This window comes from Ursus arctos, unplaced genomic scaffold (genome assembly GCF_023065955.2).
Source record: "Ursus arctos isolate Adak ecotype North America unplaced genomic scaffold, UrsArc2.0 scaffold_5, whole genome shotgun sequence".
Lineage (NCBI taxonomy): Eukaryota > Metazoa > Chordata > Mammalia > Carnivora > Ursidae > Ursus > Ursus arctos.
The window spans coordinates 66355307-66376935 of record NW_026623067.1 but is presented as its reverse complement, the minus strand read 5'-3'; the positions used below and the strand labels follow the sequence as shown (position 1 = coordinate 66376935).

The following is a 21629-nucleotide window of genomic DNA, read 5'->3' as shown; positions in this document are numbered from 1 at the left end:
TTATTCATATTTGCACATTAAAAAATAAAGAAGAGAGTTATTTTCCATGGTTTTAAAATGATGTCAATAAGTAATAAAAACCAACATGGAAGTTGTTTTATTTTCTGTAGTCTGTTTTTGGATTTGTTATTTGTAAGGGAAACAATGAGTTAACAATCTAAGTTCTTAATATTCTTCCATATATAGAGTCATTCTTTTATAATGTTTCAGAAAAACCTGTTTACTATACATTTTTGGTGAAAGGCGGCCTTTCAATCTCTTTTAAATGCCTGTGCTTAAGTTCTATTTGAATTGCAATTCACTAGGGAATATATCTACCCTTGCAGAGTTCTTAATTTAGTGCCAAATTCCTTGTGCAGTGCTCAGAAATCATTTATTATCGCTGATAATGACAATAAGTCATTTGATTTTATACACTAAGAAAAAATATTTTGAAGTTTAATTTTATATTACTCACTATAATGCTTTGTTGTTGACACTACTGAGATTTTTGATTACGGGATCAAAGAATAAATTATAAAATAAGGTCTTTCTTACACAAGTATGCCTGGCAAGAATAGTCTTTAGAATACGCTTATTCACTTTTTAGAGAAAAGTTGTTGGTTTTTTTTTCCAGAATGACGCTAACATACTTATATGCTTCATTGTTAGTTTTGGGGCAAATTAGGCCAGAAATGAAGGAATCATTTTAGTCAAAATGATTTCTACCATGTGGACTTATTAGTCCCATAATCCGGTCACTATTATAATGCCAACACGCTGTGTCGGCATTGAGCATATTGAAATATAAAGAAACTCTGACATAGACTGAGAAGTGGCAGCAATGTTCATTTCTATTCTGACAGATCTGATTTTCCATGATGTGCTTTGATTTTTTACCATTTCCTTTATGTGTAATGATAGAAAATGAATATTTTCTTCTGTATTCCATGAAGGATGCACTTGTACGGGCATAGCAATATAATAGTCATATCGATTATAGTCTAATTTTTAATGTTCTATGGTAAAATTATGGCTTTCAGGGCAGCAAATGTAGGATACATTCTCCAGAGATAAATAGCAGGGAAGAGGTTGATTTTCTTTTAGTATTACTGTCACCACCAAAATGCATATATTGTTACTACATTAACCATGTATTTATTGACTTCCTCTACTGACAACATCCGGTTAAGAAACAAACTATTAATTATTGATGACATGTTCCCGCCCAACCCTGAAAACTCAGAAATCTCATGTAACTGAAAAGCTTTTGAGTAGGTGGTGAGAAGCCCTGCAGATAGTACCTAGACGGAGCTGACAGAAATAGGCCGAAACTACTGGAGTGATTTCTACTACACTCGAGAACTTTGAAACCATAAGTCTTCTTGTCCACTTTTTGTACCAGTTTTTTTCTCCAACATATTATGAATTATCCACTAGAGTTAGAATTCGCATATTGGAATATATTGAGAGCAAGTGTGTGACATCCTGTGAGCGACCGGAGAGGAGAGTCTTACTGACTGCCCACGTAAATGCACAGCGAAACAGACATTTTTAAGTACGTAACGTCAGAACGAGTCGGTGTGTCTGCGTACACCTGCCAACCCCCCCGGCATGATGTGGCTACACGTGAAAGTCACAAGAACACACAAAGGACAAGAAAGTCCTCTTTTACTAGAGTTACAACTTATATTCTTTCCCTCCTGTCATATGAGTGAATTTTGACAACTACCTGTCCAGTGGTATTATCCCGTTTTAAGAGATTCCTGGCTGAAGAGGACACACCACAAAATTGGAGAGGCCTAGTTTACTCTGCTTACTGTTCTCATAGTAGAAAAATGAGTCAAATAAGATATAAAATAAGTATATAATACTATCTTTACTATACCCGGAAATGCTTCTCCAGGCTCAGCGTGAGCTGGGATAGAGAACACAATTCCAAGTAAAGGTATTGCATGCAAATAAATTTTGAATGAAATGTTCGCGACTTTTAAGCATCACTCTAAGGTTAGGGTTTTACATAGTTTACAACCCAGAAGTGTTGGAATCCTGCTGTATGTCCTTCATTCATTTACTCATCCAGCAACGCCAATCTGCTACTTGAAAACAAGAAAAGTCCCTACACTGGTTAATATGTATATGCACTGCTTCCCCCGCACACCCTAGGTATTCAACAAAAGCTTGCAGAATTGAGCACTATATTGGACACCAAATACAAGTTGTACTTCTACTCATGTATGCCTTTTTTCAATTTTTTTTGGAAAACCTATAAACAAAACCACTGCAGAATCCTTTCACAAAACTGGTTTGGGGGCAGTCTAACTCTTATCTCAAGAATTATTTAAAGCAGGTTCAGATGGTTTAATGAACAAATGCACTTAGATAAATGAAGGGATGCTGTGTTTGTCCCTAACTCCATCAGTATTCTCTGAGAGAGAGAGAGAGAGAGAGCGAGCAAAGAATAACCAGCCAAAAGCAGTAAGCAAATTGAATTGCTATTTCAACAAGCATTATTGATATTATCCCTTTAAAATCCATGAATTTATTTGCTGAGGAGGACAGTCCTAAAATGCAATATGAGTAGAATAGAGGGCCTGAACTCTCCAGTAACAAAAAATTACGCAATAACAATAGCAACTAATGAACCAATGTGTATAAGACATTGACATTGTCATTGACTATTCCAATTGGTGGCAAAAACACATGACCCAAAAGCAGCCAAATGACTTCTGTCAGGATCACATAACTAGGAAATAGCAGAGCCAGGACTGAAACGAAATTCTCCCTTTCCTCCTTTACACTTACACCTGTCTCCCCATCTGCCTAGGAGAGCTCCAAGTTCCATGCTACTGGTTTTCCATCTAGTTAGAAGTAGTTCTCCTGTTCACTCTGTGCCCTGGTTTGGATGATAAATCATATGATTGTGTCAGATATCAAATAATGTGATAAATATTATAAAACATAGGAAGAGGAGAACAGTGGAGAGAAAAATGGAGAGGTTGGGTGAGATTCATACGCAATGAATGGAGAAATAGGAGAGAAGAAAAACAAGAAAAGATAAAACGATGGAAAATTTAGAGGGAAAATGGAAGTAAAGTAGGTGATTTCAAAATACAGAGGAAGAGAAGAAAAAGAAATAACTCATAAATTTTAAGATGCAGACTATTCTGGGAATCATGAGGATCCTAGACAGCAAAAGACTGACCACAACCAGGGGAGAAAGGGTCCGTGGCCGGCCATCTAATTCAGGCATCATAAATGCTCTTTCGCTTCTTTGGTAGCTGGTGCTTCCGTAGAACAATGCAAGGTGACAGGGAAAATGCTATGTTCACTTGACGTTTATACAGACTCACTCTCTGAAGGGAGTTGTATCATTGAACAAAGATTTTTTTTTTTAATTATGGCTTCTCCCTCGAGTGTTGGGTATATTCCAAGCAGTTCTGCGTTGCACCATTGTGTGTGAGAAATCCTGGGCTTAGGTAAAGATCCACTTGTCCCTCCTCACTGAACAATTCAAATGCACCGTCTGAATTCTTTAGCTATCATTTGGGTCAGAGGTCTGACTTCCGCACTGCGCGGACCCGGGGGGTCGAAGCAGAGAACGAAGCCAATGGACAACAGCAGAGCACCTGAGGACCCAGCATCAGATTGCCGCTTTTTTAAAAAATCGCTAAACATGAAAAAGAATATACAGTTTGAGAAGCCTGCAATTTTTAATTCCATGAGATAAAGGCCGTTCTAACAGCAAAAATGTAAAAAAAAAAAAAAAAAAAAAAAAAGTTACTTCACAAAAACCCCAAAATTTTTAAATGAATTAATGTAATCTAATGAAGAAGTGCTCTTTAGCAGTCCCTTCTCTTTCCTTTTTTTTCTTTTGTATTTTTGTTTTCATTTCATTGTACCACTGACCAATTTTTAAGAAACACTGATCACGAACCCTCTTCTGCTTATAACTAGATCAGACTTAAAAGATTCCAAGGAGGAAAAGATTCAGTCTATTTCAAAGTAATTCTGTTAAATGAGATTCTTATTCAATCTTCAGCAAACTTTGCATTGATTCTTATAGTTTTTAAACCAAATTTCAAGTGCTAAATTGAAACCTGGTGCATGTCATGATGTCCTCAGTGGAGGAAAAAAGTAACTGTCACCATCCTCCCTATAATAATAGAGGTAACTCTTGAAACAGTGTTAAACTCTCCTCAGTCTTGGCTGCTTTAATCCTATGGCGGTTTCTCCCGGGTCCAGTTTTCCATTCATTCTTCCTCTTGGCACAAGGAGGTCCTGGGTCCTGGGCACACAGTGAGCAAAGCACTGAGACGTTGAACTCAAACATGTCTGTGCAAACAGGGCTGTGATAAGTGCTACTCCTATAACCCGTGAGAGAGGGATGAGGGACAGCATTCCGAATTGCGTGAACTTGAAGAGATCGGAGAGAACCAGCGAGGACAGCCGAAGGCATTCCTCAGGGCACACAGGACACCATGAACGGTGCTGGAGAGTGCCAGCTGTGGGGTCAGACTGCCCAGATCCCCAGGACCTTGCTTTACATGCCTGGGACTCCACCACACTGACTCTATTTCTGAAATTAAAAGTGTGTATACTAATACACTTCTTTGGGGCTCCTGGGTGGCTCAGTCGGTTGGGCGTCTGCCTTTGGCTCGGGTCATGATCCCGGGGTCCTGGGATGGGTACGTTGGGTTGTTTTGAGAAATAGTAGTTAAACAGGTGAAGCTCCCAGGGCAGTGCCTCGCATGTAGCAGTTGTTCAAGAAACACGTGGCATAGCGCTCAGGGCACAGAAAACAGCGTGCGCACCTTCCGCTTGGCTTATTTCCCTGCTACCGAATACGGCAATTTTATTATTATTTTTTAAATTGAAGTACAGTTGACATGCATCGTTCCATTAGTTTCAGGTGTACAACACTGTGATTTGACAAGTCTGTACGTTACCTTGTGCTCACAGGTGTAGCTACCATCCTAACACTAATTTTAACACAATAGGCGTTTAAGGACTAGCAGTTGGCCACTTCGGTATTAGACTGTTGGTATTAGTACGTCTTTATTTCTATCAAACTATTAGACTTTTATGTTGGCCACAGTATCTTGCTTCTGAATAGTGGTTTAATTATCACCAAAGCAGAACTGTAATATTACAGTCCCATCCTAGGTCCGTGACCGAGAACACAGACATTTCCATGTGAACTCTGGAAACTGACCGTGGCCTCAGGCAGCAAGGCCTGCGAGGCTGAAGAAAGACCATCGATGTGTGAGCTGCAGTTGAACTGAGCGCTAGCTCAAGGCTGGTAATAACTGGTTGTATAAGAGTCCCCCGAATTTCCTGAATTTTTACTAGTATCCAAAACTAAAAATTGCTTTCCTAACGTAGCTGGATACCCAGAGAAAACAAAACGCAAACCAACAGGATTCAATTCATTCACTCGCATGACCACCCGCTAGGCCTGAGGCCTCCTTCACTGAGGACCAGCATGCAGACTGGGCCCCCCCTTGTCCTCAGGACCCCCATCTGGTATGCAATACCTCCTGTTGTATTGCTGTTTGCTGAAGAGTGTGTCCCCAGTGCTCGTTTTCCTAGTTTCATCTCTTTTGGTAAGACAGATGCTATGCGGCCAAGGTAGCCAAGATAGCTCCCACTCTCTCCACCAGCAGTGCCCGATGCCCGGGTGCTCGGACGCGCTCCCTGACGTGGCCTCTAGTCTAACCCGAATCACTGAGGATGTGCCATATGCTTTTCAATTGAAGATGAGGATGATGTGTGTGTGTGTGTGTGTGTATGTGTGTGTGTGTGTACTCATGGGAGCCACCAAAGCAGTATTCATGGTCCCCGACGGTACTATAAGTGAGTAGAAATGAGGCAGGGCACAACATGTTAAAGAAAGTGCTATGTGACTTCTCCCATGTAGGTCTTGGGGCAAAAAGCGTATATTCACATATAACACAAGTTAAGGTTTTAAGATCATAGCGGTTCAAGTTAAAGAGCCTGAATAAACAAGGCGATTAAACAAAGAACACGTTAAAAATGTTGGTCTCACGGTCTCAAGGATTGCATGAGCCACTGTAGGCACTATGCTGAGCCTAAGCACTTGGCAAATAGACTTTCAATGAAAAGGAATTGCTGTTGGAATTATTATTTATCCCCCGTGCCCACCTGGGGCATTTGCAATTAAAAACTGAGTCCTTGGACAGTTAATATGCTAATTCAATGAGATGAACCCTTGGTGATAGAACTTTTAATACCATGGTATGGAATTAAAGGAGACATATAAATTTGTGTGTAATGTATTTTAAGTGAAAGTGAATAAAAATCAGGAGGACTGTAGGGGTAGGATGTGCAAGTCTAAAAGTGGGCACATGTGCGTGTGTATAAATTATGATGTAAATGACCACACGAATGGGAAAATTAATATAGCAAATTCTCCGCCTCTGTTCCTCTGATCCCTCCCTTAGAATTTCTCCTTTCTTTAACTACTGAAACCGTACGCTTTCCTCACACTCTCTTCCACATTTCCTTCTTCTTTGATTCCTGTGGCAAGCAGAGAGCCCCCAACACCTCTTGTGCCGGTTTGCCCATTGTTTTATGTTTGTGCATGTAATTGCCCCAATTACATCCCAAATTCCAAAAGATCACCTTTATTATGTTAATTCACCCAAAATGCAATTCTGGGCTGAAAACTGGTAATATCTGTCAGTGATATTTCTATGGACAAATGTCCGTAGGTTCAAAAAAATCACCATTTCCCGCAAGCCCTCAGAGGAACAAGCAAGTGAACTTGAGAAAATAAGATTAGCAACTCAGGTAGAATTTTGAAGGTGACACTCTCAGTTTTTTGGAAAAGTAAGTTTTGTAATTTGCCCGTCCACCATCTTCTTTTTGTGACATAAGGAAGAGAAAGAAAAGGAGTAAAGCTAACATGAATGACTGAAGCCAGAGGCATCCCAGCAATGCCGAGTTTTAGAGGGGAGAATGCAGGGAGGTGGCTCTGTCCCAGGAGAGACAGGGGATGCCCGTGACTCATGTTATCATCAGGCTCTGGAGTTGAGGCTGGCCTGCAAGGACCTCCAGGAACAGACTCAGAGCTCTTTAATAAGTATTCCAGGGAGTCAGGCTTTCCTGGAAAAAACAAATTAGTGTGAGAAGCCAGTACTGTGCAATTTCAGTTTTAAAAATAGCCAAGTGTTGTTAAGGCCACTGTGTGCATGAGAGAAAAAGAAAGCCCTTGTTAATATTTGCCTCAGCTTTCACATGCAAACAGAGGAGCGACCCTGAAATTCTTGCCTGGCAAATACTGCCAAGGTCATAAGGTTCGTATCACTTGGAGTCACTTTTTAGTCCTTCAGATGGCAAAGTTTGGGGGGACCGTGTCCCCTTTTCTCAAATTGGTCTTGCAATGAAGGACAGCCAAGCCACGGCTCTGCCCCTTTCACTTGCACCAGAGCCGCGCGTTGCTGTCCGGTTCGGCTGCTCGTCCGCCTGATTGCCCCGGGAGGCTGGCGGGGACGCGCCCGCAGCCGAGCCTCTGCTCGCTGCAGAGACCCTACCTGGCGCTGCAAGTTGGTGCGTCATCATTTGAGGTAGAAATGAATGAAAAATCAATCAGGATGACTGCAGTGGTAGCATGCACAACTCTAACCTAGTTTGTCCCTCATTTTCAACTCTTCACCGTCGACCCAAGCAATGTTTAAGATGGTAAGTGAATCTGTAATAAATGTGTTGCTTTTGCTCAACCAGGGATTTTTTTTTTGGCGGGGGGCGGGGGGTCTTCTTTTTTATTCAGACCAAGCAAATCTAACCTGCTTAAGCAGCCACATGTGAAATGAATGATGATGTCAACTTTCAAGCAAATATTCTTCGTTTGCCCTGGTTTAGGATTCAGTTCCTAATTAGACCGGGGGATACTCCTATCCGTATATATCAAACCGTTGTCTTGTTAAGTAAAACTTCAAATTCAGAGATTTAAATATTCTTTAAAGTCTTTTTATATCATTGCCATACCTTTTTGTAACCAACTGTAACTCTTTGTATCAAAACAATACTGATTTAAATGTCTAGATTTACAATGCTGCAAAGATAGAGTTAAACACTGTTCGGACTCTGGCTACAGAAGGCTAACTGGAATTGTTCAAAGCTGCCGTCCTCAGCTCCCAAAGACAGCTACAGCAACTTTCTGAACAGATTGGGTTAAATATTTTTACAGACCCATTCTATGATGATAAGGCGGTAAGAAGTAGTGCAGTGCAACCCTCCAAAGGCTTCCAAATCTCACAAGCCTCTTTGTATGTGCTGCTCTCACAGTGAAGAAGATTCCTTGGGTTATAAAGATGAAGAGTCTACTTCTTCTGGTGCTGATTTCCATCTGCTGGGCCGATCATCAGCCAGACAACTACACTCTAGATCACGACAGAGTTATTCACATCCAAGGTAAGAAAACACAGCTTCTCTTCTGAAAGTCAAATTGATTTCAAGTTACTTGGAGTTGGGATGCTTGGTTGGTGTTTCTGAATTTTAGTTCTGCTGCATTGACTTTTTCTTTTCCTGTCTGTTCATTGGTGAGCATGCTCTCTGGCTTTTGACTGCGACTGCATTACAAGTAGGGTTAAGAACTGAGGACAATTCAAGTGGAATGGCTTGAGAATGTCCAGCTGCAGGGGTTGATGCCATTGTCCAAGGCTTTTTAGTACAGTCGCTATCTTCTAAGCAGGATGCAGGGCATAAAGTTTGCTTAAATGGAAGCGAGGGGGGGGAGACAGAAGAAGTACAACTTAGGATGTAAGGTCATTCCGTGAGAGTCATCGTAAGGAAAACAATGTGAAAATGCCAGTCAGACAAGCGAAGGTTCAGGAGAGAGTAACTCACCTTAGGACCATCTCCCCTGGTAAAGCTTTAGTTTCCCATCGAGCAACGTATTGCTCCTGCATCTTTCTTCCCAGCTCAGCTGAATCCTAAGCCTGAGAGCTGGAGCAAGAGTCGAGGCTGCAGTACAACGCAGCTGTTTCCTCAGTCCCAGCCTCAGATGAGGGACATCCTGCATTAAGAAAGCTGAGAGACTTATGCAATAAGAAAAAGAGAGTTTTAAAGGAGCTGTAGCGTCTCTCTTTGCCCTTGGATGCTGAATAATTAAAATAAGAATTATAGACCTTCACAGCTTAAACATATGATGATATTAATTTTAGATGAACTCAGCTTGGGGACAAGAGGCATTATACGTCTGCCAAGAGACATAAAACATTAAATTACATCTTCAAGGTCAAAAGCGTAGTCTCAGGAAACTGCCATCCACTGTTGGAAAGTATAGGTTTGTGAAGGTCAAATGATAGTGTACGTCTTGCTAGAAGTATTTTCCTGCATATATTCCGACAACACAAATAGAATTCTGAATTTGACAATGTCTAGCTATTTTAGACATCTCTCTTTCAGTTCTCTTTGCTTCCCCCAGCTTTATGTTTCCCCATGTTGGACTGTGAAAAGGAATTATATAATCATAAATTGTACTATGCAAGCTGCTGACTCAGCTATTTCTTTTCATGCATATAGTAGAATCAAAGCTGTTTCCCGAAGGCTGAACGGTATTTACACACAGAGATTTCTTGGGGAAGGGTAACATCCTTTAACATCTAATCATGGAATTCAATTCAGCCAAAACAGTAATAGCTAGGCATTAACAATAGCAGTTTTAAATCCTATGTAAAATAAATTTTGGCTGTGGTTTCAAGTAATTATTAAATTTCTTTTACGTTATTAACCATGTACAAAACATTTAGTCTAAATTGCACCCAGAGTATGAAAATATCATTTTTAAAATACTGCTGAGAAGTCTGTAAGTCAGACTCAAGTTTTCTCAGTGAGGAAAACTTCTGTTTCTCCAGCCTTTCCAATCCCATATACCCTGCTGAAATTTAGTGCAAAGGCAGTTTTGACACAAGCAGTCAGAATCATCCAGAACATTTGCATACACTACCCAATTTTTTTTAAGTGACTTGATAGTCCACTTCAGTTTAATTGTAAATTCATATTCTTAGAAAGTTACTCACAGCTTTCAAGTAATAAAACTACAAGGCCTATACTTTGCTTGTGGAAGTTGACACTGAAATGTGATTTAGGACAAGATTATGATGCTATGCCCGTAGGTTGGCATTTATTTTAAAATTGCTCTAAATACCCATCATCGTTATTTTTCTTCAATAAAAAGTTTTCTTTTTCCTTTATGACTGCATTCAGACTGAACTTCCACATTCTTCAGTCCTTCAGAGAAACACCTCCAAGTGTCTGCCATAATTTCAGTTGTCTTTTACGACACAAACGTGACTCCCAGAGCACAGCAGATAATCACTGAAGCAGATGACCTGTACTACTTCCTGAAACACTGTAGTATTTTCTCACATTTAAAACTGTTATTTATCAAACTTGGCCCAGAAGGAATTTAAGGGAGCTGAAATCCTCCTACAATTTTATATGAATTTTAGAGTCAGAAGATTAAATGGGTAATCTAAATCTCAAATTCCTGAACTGGACTGATAAGCAGTATGAGCTGCTCTCAGTGATAGAAAATTGGTCAAAATTCATGTTATTACAAAAACACCTTTTCTAGCTCCCATTTTTCATTAATTCTATTCCTGTACTCCAAGTTCTCCAGGCCTAAATGATACTAGAGGAACAATGCCCATCATCCTCGATTTCTCCTCGGCTGCCATGATGGCGTTTAACACTTTAGCACATTCCTGAGTCTCATGCGTTAAGAGTCACCTAATTATTTTTCTGAAGGCTTCCTCCCAATTTTGTCATGGAAGCTTCCACAGAGATATAGGCACAAAAAACTTCATCTGGGTTTAAAAAAAAAGAAAAAAGAAAGGGGCGCCTGGGTGGCACAGCGGTTAAGCATCTGCCTTTGGCTCAGGGCATGATCCCTGCGTTCTGGGATCGAGCCCCACATCAGGCTCCTCCACTATGAGCCTGCTTCTTCCTCTCCCACTCCCCCTGCTTGTGTTCCCTCTCTCGCTGGCTGTCTCTATCTCTGTCGAATAAATAAATAAAATCTTTAAAAAAAAAAAAAAGAAAGAAAGAAAGTCAGGTTACCAGGGGAGAAAAAAACAGCAAGTGTAGGCCCCTGTGAAAAGCATTGCTAGTGAAAAGCATTTTCTCATGATGAAAACTCTCCCAACTTCCCATGGGGAAAAACACAGCTTTAAATAAAATTGCACGAGTACCAATCCATTCCCTTTATTTGTTGTTGTTGTTGTTGTTGTTCAATCAATTTGGTTACATGAGAAAGCAAATTCCACTTATCCATGAAGTCTGCTGAAAATGCGTAGTCAAGATTTTCACTTGTGAGTCATTCACTGCCCTCAATGTAGGGAAGGGTGATTTCCTCAATTACTTCCATAGGAAGAGATAGCTTCCGTTAATGTCTTCTGGTAACACTCTGAACTAATGGATTATACTCCTTATTTCATAAGGTGCCTCGTCAAACAACTTCTAAATCCTTTGAAGCTTGAGATCATTAGGAAGAATCTTGTATGGAATACCAAATCACACAGAAGCACAATTTTTAAAATATTTGGATTGGGTCCAAAAACACTTTGTGTAGGCTTTCAATTACCAGTAGAAGTTCAGAGATGATGAATATACTTTTTAAAATACAAGTCTTAAGAGAGAAGAGAAATGTTGTGACCACTTGACCATTAACCAATGTGAAAAGCAAAGTAGTTACAGGTGCGCTGAATATTTAAGTGCTTGACCTTACCCAGGTCGGAGAGCCAGCACTTCCTGCCTCTGGTGTTCAAGAAAAGGTCTTCTGATGACAAGTTCAAGAGCGTTAGCCTTACTGCCACTTACTGGCTTTAGATCTTGGACAACTTATTTATCTCTTCAAGTCTCAGTTACCACATCTAGAAAACAGGGCATGATCACAGATTCCATAGAGCTTTGTGGGAATTCAATCAGGTAACACATGGAGAAGCACCTAGTACTGAGCCGGGCACACAATGAGCTCCCAATAGATAATAGCTGTGACGGTCATGGTAATCACTTCCTAGCCATCAAGGAAAACTGACCTTGATGGGCTTGGGTTGGGGGGATGGTTAAATGGGTGATGGGGATGAAGGAGGGCACTTGTGATGAGCACCAGGGGGTGTTGTGTGGAAGTGTTGAAGCACTAAATTCTACACCTGAAACTAATGTTGCACTGTATGTTAACTAACTGGAATTTACATAAAAACTTAGGAAAAAATATTAATGAAAATAATAACAGCAACAAAAAATGACTTTTAAATATAAAAGGGAGCACAAATCCTGCTGGAAAAAGGTCATCTTTTCAAATCCATTTGTTAACCACATCATTCCTAGTTCTAAGGAAGTAAATATTTTATAAGTCACCTTCTTTGTCCTCTTTAATTTCACAATTTAAGATTTCCCCAATAGTATTAAACATCATCTGACCATTTTTACTTTCCTTGTGGAAACTGAAGCTTTCTAAACTTAAGTAATATTTAAGGTGAACACGTATAAGCTAATTTAAATGTTTTGAAAGTCTAATAAGAGGAAAAACTAATGTATATCTGGAACCCTCACTGGAAGTGAACACTCCCACTCAGTGTGGTTGGTCCGTCCCTCCCATATGTGTCCCAAACAACTCCTCTGTTCCACTGTAATGTGTATTCCTTCGTGTTAACGTGCCTCCCTTGCCTCATCACATCGTGACCTTTGGAATACCCCAACTGTATAGCAGTGCCTGGCACACAGTAGGTGCTTAACATGTCTGTCGAAAAATGAATGAATGTAATGAGATACTTCCAAATGACTACTGTCATAATGAGAATTTCTGAAATCCTGTGCCATTCACAGCATTTAGTGACGCATGACACATGGTGTAGGCTAGATGAACATTATACAACTGCTTCCGTTCTGTGATGTTGGTGTAAGTTAAATCATCATTTATGGGATTGAAGAACTTGAACTAGTATAGGTCATCTAGATCAATCTCCCTTTATACCAATGAGGAAATCAAGACCCACAGCTTTTATGTTGCTTGTCCCACGTGGCCTGGCTGATGAGGGGAAGCTTCTGTCTGCTAATCTCCTCCCCTTCTTTAAATCTGGGGTCATTTCCCACTTTCTCCCAATGAATTCTCCCTGCTGACTGCATCCCATATCAACTCCTCTGGTGCCCCGATCTCTCTCATACCTTCCTTTCCTTTTCTCTACAGCACTGGTTATCTATTCTACTTATTTTTACGTAATTGTATCCATCTCTGCAACGTGTGTTCCTCAGCTCCACAAGGGTAGGTAGGGATCCTGCCTGATGTATTCCAGTCACCTAAACCATGACCTGGCACGTAGTAGGTAGTCGACAGATGTTTGTTGAATAAATCCAGGACCAAACATCAGGTACTTTTCCTAACCAAGTCCTAGTCAGTCTTTCCAAAGCTCAAAGATGTCTTTCTAGTTCATGGAATGAGAGGTGGCAGATGAGGAAGAGGATTATGAGTCTGGCAACAAATTCGGTTGTATGCATGGCTCCCACACTGCCACAGCATCTTACACTCCATGAGAGCCCACCAGGGCGGGAGGCAGCAATCGTCCTGATGTGTGCATGGAGCTTTGAAGAGTATTTGATTTACGAATGGCCACTGCAAGGCTATCCTGTTCCTTATGTAATATCTGCAGAGTCGGGATCTGGTGGTGCAGAGTGGATCAAAGAGGGTGGAGTGAATTTAATAATGTATGACCACAAACCATCCACAGAGCCAAAATTTCATGTGAGAACTAGATAAGTGTTACTCCAGCTTAATTTTCTCTCTTCCACTTAAAACTCATTTGGACTCTGAGTCTGTTTTGAAAAGTTAAATTAATTCATTTTTGTATTTTTGAGGCAGGGTAATGGTATTTGTCACAAATGCAAAATCTGCAAAGATCATGTATATTTTCCAAATTGCATTTAGATACACATATACATTATTAATAATATTAATAATTCTATCTAGAAATTACTAGCTATAAAATATCAGCTAATTTAATCATGATATTATAAAAATTAGCAACATCATGAGTATTAGATGACCTTTCTAAAATCTACTAGTTTATGACAGGACATAAAGCCAAATACAATGATAAGAACCAATTACATTAAACACAGGATTATCATTTGATCAAACTAAGAATATCACCATATGAATGTAATAGATGAATCCCCTCGTGAAGGAAATGTATATATAGGCATACACGTATGTATGGAAGAATACCCATGTACTGCACACATCCATATACACACCTATTTGGGCTGCTGTAAGACAATACCATAGACTGGGGAGGGGGCTTATAAACAAAAGAAATTAATTTCTCACAGTTCTGGAGGCTGAGAAGTCCAAAATCATAGCAGTGACAGATTGGTGTCTGAGGAGAGCTAAAGCTTCCTGGTTCATAGATGCCTGCCTTTTCTCTGTGAACTCACATGATGGAAAAGAACAAGGGACCCCTCCTGGGTCTCTTTTATAAGGGCACTAATCCCATTCATGAGGGCTCCACCCTCATGACCTAATCACACATCAAAGGCTCTACCTCTAAAGACCGTTACATGGGGATCACTATTCAACATAGGAATTCTGAAGGGATACGAACATTCAGGCTACAGCAAGCTCCGACTCCAGTAGGCACTAGGGACAGACTGATGAACAAAACACATGGTCTTTGCCTTCAGGCAGCTTTTAATCTCGGGAGAGACAGACATTACTAGGAATATGGGACCACTGACTATGATAACTGATGGAAAATTACGGAATGCTACAGAGAGAAGATAGCATTATCTGTTATTTTATTTAAATGGGGGCATACGAAAAATCAGTTTCTTTAAACTATAGCTAGAAGTCAAACACGGCAATACCTTTCTTCAGCTACATAGTGACTACAGTAGACGCACGCCCACGCACAAAGATACATATATGATACACAATGGTTATAAACAGAAAAGCAAGGAATGAAATGATTATAGATTAATATACAATTTCTATACATTCCTTCATCTGGATTCAGAGATATGTATATTTTCCTATCAACTTTGCATGTGCTAGCCCTGCCCTAATCTTCTCTGCATTCGTGTGTCCTTTTGAGAAAACCTCCAGTCATTTAATAAACATTGGCCTCTTTCATGCAAAGCATTGGGGTATTCTCTGAGGTAGGACAGACCATCTCCTCGGTGAGCTTGCTGACAAGAGTATCAGGGCAAGAAAAAGGTGACAAAAAGGAACAAAAGGAGTATTAAACAGAGGGGGAAATATGGAGAAAAGAGTAATTAGCTACTAAACAAAAAACTCTTCCTACTTAGAACTTCGTATCTACACTCACTGAATTTGTTATCACGTAGTAGATTTAAATCCATAAAATACATCTTAAGAATATTACTAAACTTGTTATTGAGTAACCTAGAATGCTGATTCTATGTTATTTTATAAAGCATATTAAAGCAATACATTTTAGACTATTTCCAGGTATAAAAACCTCCATTTAATAATCTCTTCAGGTAACAACAAAGTCACACTACCAGCTTTCTCTGTTCCATTCTGGGTGCTGAAATGGGCAAACCATGTGGGAAGCCAATAATTATTTGGAAACATTCCCAAGTACCTAGAAAATCCATTAAATAGAGAAGCCTTTCCCTTTGGTTGCAACTTTGCAGGAACCAATGTTGACTCAGCTAAAGCCCTGACTTATAGCTTAATGGCTTAACGTTAAAGTGATTTTAACACGCTGTTTCTCTGACTTTACTAGATATCAAGAAAAAAATATATTTAGATTTCTTTATTGCTTTGGCTCTTTATTTTAAACATAAAGTGGAAAACTGCTGTTTCAGGAAAGTCTTCTGGCATAGAAAAATCTACCAAAATGCTAAGAAGTTAATATATTCAATTAAGAGGTTATCCAAGTGGTAATATCCAGGGGGGATAAATCTTTGTTATGGAAATATTTTTATTTCAAGACGAAGACATTGTGAAAGCATAGGATATCTAAAAGTTCTATAAAATTCCTTCAAAAATATTTTGTGTGTGTTGTAGTAGCAATAAACATGTGTGGCCCCCAAAATGATTATCAAGGAGTCAATACAGATAGTAGCCATCTTATTCTTGTTTTAATTACACATGTTGGTGACTTCACTTCAGTGCTTACTCAGTGACTCATTGCTACGTATATAAGTTCTGAGCAGTAGGTTTTCACACACTTATGGATTATTCTGTGAAGTATATTGAACAACTTAAGTTAAAGAAGAATTCTCCCTACCTTTTCCAAACACTGTCCACTCAAACGAGACAGGGACATTACAGGTAAAAACACAGTAAGTCCATGGTCCATCACATATGAAATTAACAAGGCGTGTTAGAACAGGGAGTGTTCACTACAGTCAACTGTGTCAAGTGGGTGAAGAAGGTGGAAAGAAAGGAGTGTCTTACCTTGTTTTTGAAAGAGATTATAAATTTAAAATAAGAACACCATTGAAAACACATTCTTGAAGTGAGGAGATTCTCACTTCTAGATGATTCTATTTGTAATGGTGCTTGCTTTGCCTCCTTGCTTTGCCTTGTTCCTAGAAACCACTGGGAATGATATTTGTGTATTTGGCTCAGAGTCACTGAATGGTAGGGAAGGCACAGGTGAACGAGAGACGTGGCAGTTGAAGATAGGTGTTTTCTCCTAAGTCTCAACAGGCATTATGGAAATTTCGTATATTCCTAGTTATCTGACTATATTTTTTCACTATGGATTTATGATTACCTGTGGCTAATAATGTTGCTAGGAAAAAAACATTTTCACACAAGGGTCTCTTTTTTCTGGTTTTTTTGCTTCTTTTTTTAAGAGGGGTACATTTTAAAATTTTCTTCCTTAGTGTAATGTGGGTTATACTTCTTACTTTCGCTTGAAAAGTGTCATAAATTATGCTGACAAGTTTTAAATCTCCAAAATCTGCATAGGATTATTTTCAATTCTCACTTTGCTTTGCCTTTTATGGCACAATCATTAACAAAGAGTCTTATAGCTTAAAGTACTGAGAAGCTGATTCGATAGATGGTTAGTACTGTACTTCACTGAGATTGTTTTCATGTAAAGAGAATACTTATTCTAAAAGATGAATAAAGTAACAGGCTTTTATAGACTGCCCACAACATATTAAGATCAACATTGTTTCAAGACTAAGCTTCTTGAACTTTAGCCCCTCTTCTAGTATCTATTTAATATTGGCCTGCATATGTCATTAAACAAGGGAAACAAATGAACTCATAAACAATAAATATAAAAGTGTTTTAAGGGAAAAAATGTTATGAGGGGGCCCCCACAGGGTCATGGGATGAATCGCTTTAGAGGGGAGGCAGGAGGGGTTCTGTGAGCTGAGATCTGAATAGTAAGCAGGAACCAGTCACATCAAAAGCCAGGGACAAAGCTCTCCAGGTAGTGAGTGAGAAATGAAAATTCTCCGAGATGGGAGTAAACCTGGTGTTTTCACGCTGGAAAGAAGCTGGAGGGATGGCAGCCTCACCGTGAAGAGAGTATGGTTTAAGATGAGGTTGAAAGTGTAGTCAGGAGTGAGACAATAGTACTTTATATTTGGTCTAGAGTACAGAGGTCAGGTTTTATTCTAAAAGCATTGAAAAATGGTTAAGGTTTTGAGCAAGAGAGTGATATAATATGATTTATGAATACAAAAGAGCATGTGAGTAGTGGATTATGGCGTGCCAAGAGTAAAGGTGAGATCTTTAGGAGTGTCTTGAGGTAGTTTAGGTGAGAAATCATAGTGGTGTGGACCAGGGTGCTAGCCGGGGAGATGGGTGGTAGAGATAGACGGAGATCAACCAATGAGGGGGAAACAATGGAGGTAGAGATGTGATAGACTGGGCATAGAGATTGAAGGAAAGGGGCAAATCAAACACACATTCTAGATTTTGCCTTGATTGAGGAAGATTGGGAGAAGGACAGGCTTGGGCAGGGGAAGAGGGACTCAAGTTGTCTCTTCGGCATCCAATGTATGCCCAGCAGGTACTTGGATTTACTCATTTGGTGCTCAGGGAAAAGTGCTGCTAGAATCATCAGCACATAATGCTATTTTTAGCCATGGACCAGTTGAGAACACCTGGAGGAGGAGGACATTAGGTAGAGATAAGGAACTAGTTTGGTCTGAGCTTTGGAGACCCTCAGCACCAACAGGTAAGGCGAAAAGAGGATGCAGAGGTCACATACTTATTTTTTCTCATGTAATTTTTTTGAAAAAAATCTAAATTAATTGCAAGCATTTAAAAATAGGAGACATTTGCATGAACATATGCATTTCTGGCATCTGTTAAAAAGTCCAAAGACCTGCTGTTTTTCAACCGGTATTCGCACAGGACAACAGCAGTGGGCACCAGTACCCTGCTGCCCTTCCGAATGGAGCGTGTGTGCACAGCACTGGCATGCAGGCCCACTCCCTGGTGTTCTCAGAGTCGGGGTGCTCCCGTCACTTCCCTCAGCCCTGCCCACCTGGGTATCTGTGTTCAGCTTAGCTTTCGTTTGTTTCAGCACTCAATACTTGACACATTATAGGTTATCAATCCGATTGTTTATGAAGAAGCAAAAGATCCCTTTTGCCTCCAGGACTGACTCTGTGACAACATCATCTTGATGCCTTGCATACTGAGTAAAGACGTTAACCTTCCCAATGTATAAAACCAACAATGTCTTTTCTGCAAATTATGGATAACTGGACCTTACATCTCACCACAAAGTGGATGTGGTCTGAGCAGAGTCAAGCTGATTTGAGCTCTAGCCCTTTACCACATAAAGACACATTTCCAATAATTAAAGAGTGTGTGGTTAATTACAGCCAAATGAAGAAGAATGACTCATGCTAAAGTTTTGGTTTCCCCATACCCTTTGAAAGAAACCTGTATTACAATTAAAAATCTTGGAAAGTGTGTTTATATTAAGAATGTCATTGACCATATTTAATGAAACATTCTAATTTTATTTTGGATTTTTTTCCCGTAATGTATTCCTTAATCTATCACTGTGATAACCCAGTTTGGTATTTTAGTCTAAAATTATAGGAATTAAATACTGTTTTTTATGCATAAGTCTTTGATAACATAGATAAATTTAAATTCTGAAAATAATTAAGCAGAGCAGATAACCCCGAGTTGACAACAATATTAAGATTGTCTCTAGTTCTGGGGCAAGTTATATTGGACTTAGCAATGGCAATAATATTAATTAGTGAATATTAACATTTAAAACCACTATGTGTAATACACAAGAGAAAATGCGCTACCTAGGTCATCTCATTCAGTCCCCACACAGCACTGTATGAAGGTGGTTATCCCGACGGAAGCTGAGAGAGGTTCAAAGCTTTCCCTAGTCATATGGTTATTAAGTGGAAAGCTGAGATTCAAACTCAGGCAGGCTGATTCTCATGCTCCTAACATAGCTTCTGTCTAAGCCTTTTCTTAGAGAATGTTGAGTCAATCAGTGGTTAAAAATGGCTCTCATTTTATCGCATTCAATTGATATAACTATGTCTCAGAAGGAATCAAATCACTATGAAAAGAAGTTTGGTCTTGGACCTTGGAGAAACTATTCTTATGAGAGGTATTCCTATTTCTCTCCTTTTTTAAGGATTTTATTTATTTATTTGAGAGAGAGAGAGGGAGAGAGAGCAAGAGTGAGTGTGCAAGCAGTGGGGAGGGGCAGAGGGAGAAGCAAGCTCCCCGCTGAGCAAGAAGCCCGACACGGGGCTCGATCCCAGGACCCCGGGATCATGACCTGAGTCAAAGGCAGAAGCTTAACCGACTGAGCCACCCGGTGCCCTACATTCAGTTGTCTTTAAGTGCTCCATACAGCTCCTTTCTTCTACTACTTTGTGAGTGGTTTGTCTTACAATTCAAGTGAGGCAGTTTGCCTAGATTCTGTGTTCTGTGTGAAGATACACGGCCGAAGGCAGACCCTTCACTGACCGAGCCAGCCAGGCACCCCAGAACTATTCCTATTTCTTGGAGAAACCTGGCCACTGTGGTGATTCTTAGGAGTTAGAGGAGCAAGGTGGGGCGGCAGCTGCAAATGAATACATGCCATCCTTATCCCCAAAAGAAGACTGTCTGGAACCCCCAGGAAATGGAGGAGAGAGGAAGAAGCTGGATCATACAGATACAGATTTGGGATTTTTGGAAAGCCTTCAAGGTGGTGCTCCGGAATGCGCTCCTGTGCTGTTAAGCACTGTTAGGTTAGAAGAATCATCGAAAGTTGATGAGATGTGAATTTCTCAAGAAGCGATGCCTTCTAGGAACTGTCTCCTGAAAAGCACAGGAAAGAAGTCAATGGCAAAGATAGAAGCCGGTTCACATACCAGCCCCACTCTGGACCTCAGTAAATGTTGAGCAGTAAGAGGCACCGGGCACTCACGGTGTGCCAGGCACGGGGCTAAGTTCTCAATGAATTGCTTCATTTCACTCTCACAAGAAACCTGGGAAGAAGGTGGCTGAACTCCATTTTACTCGCGAGGAGGCTGAGTCACAGACAGGTTCACTAACACAGTGGGAGAGTCCAAAGTTTAGCTGGTAAATTACAACTGCCAGAAAAGAAGATGAAAGAATCATGAATATGGAAAAACAAAACCCACAAAGAACTTCGTCAGCAGACAGAGTTAAACAGGCTCACCACACTTCTTCCTGCTAGAAAACAGATAAAGAAGAGACATAACATTTTTCAGGATACTCACACAGCTTCGGGTTTACCTCTGAGAACATAGATTTTTTAAACAGTGTTCAGTGGATCCCCTAGAGCTGCTTGGAGGCTCTTGATGCCTCTTTCCAGCAAAGAAGCTCACCTTTTATCAGATATGTGGCAAATTTTTGTCTAAGACATCCTGTGGGGAAAAAAGTTCCACTGTCCCAGAAAAAAATTTTTTTTCTCAAACAGTGCCATATAGCCGCCTCTGGGCTCTCAAACCAGAACATTTATCCTTATTTTTTACTATGCAACTTGGACAAGACAATAACATGGTACACATTCATGACAAACATCACCCAAAACAACACTATATTGTGGTGTTGGGCGGTTTCCCATTACAGAGTCAATTCAGCTCTAAGGCAAGGAAGGCAGGTGGATACGGTCAACACCCAAGAGCGTGGTTCGCAGCACATCCCAGCAGATCGTGGAGGTCTTGACAGAAAGGACACGTGCCATTGAAGGACATAGTGAAACCCCAATTCTAGGCAATTCGGTTCAGCTGCAGATTGACAGGAGCTAGCAGGGCACAGATTACACAATAGTTAGAGAGAAGGTGAGCCCTGGCCGGGGCTCCAAAAGGCAGGGTCCCCAAAAGACAGGGTCACAGGGGGTGAGAAACAGCAGCAGTGACTTTAGAGCCAAGAGCAGTCTTCACTTACCATATTTTTAGCACTGGACTTCTCCTTTATAGCCAAGGCTAGACAACAATCAGTCCCTTGGTTTCTTAAAAGAATAGGGAAAATGAAGTAAAATTCGCATACTTTGAAGGCACGTTTAAAGCTAACATGATTATGAACAGAGCCATAGACCTGCAAAATCTAATCCTGCAATCACGGCAATATATTGCGGTCGTGGCTACCAGCTTCTAGTGTCTCTCTCCAGAGATATTTTTGGCAAAGC

General features: G+C 40.2%; 1 protein-coding gene across 1 annotated transcript in view; it reads left to right on the top strand.

The window, feature by feature from the left end:
* The window catches only part of HAPLN1 (hyaluronan and proteoglycan link protein 1), a 71658-nt gene that overhangs the window by 30759 nt on the left and 19270 nt on the right, over nucleotides 1-21629 (top strand). Inside the window, exon 2 of the mRNA XM_026498664.3 lies at nucleotides 8290-8415. Coding sequence (XP_026354449.1) covers nucleotides 8316-8415 — 100 coding nt within the window. The 5' untranslated portion in view covers nucleotides 8290-8315. The remainder of the gene's footprint in view (nucleotides 1-8289; nucleotides 8416-21629) is intronic.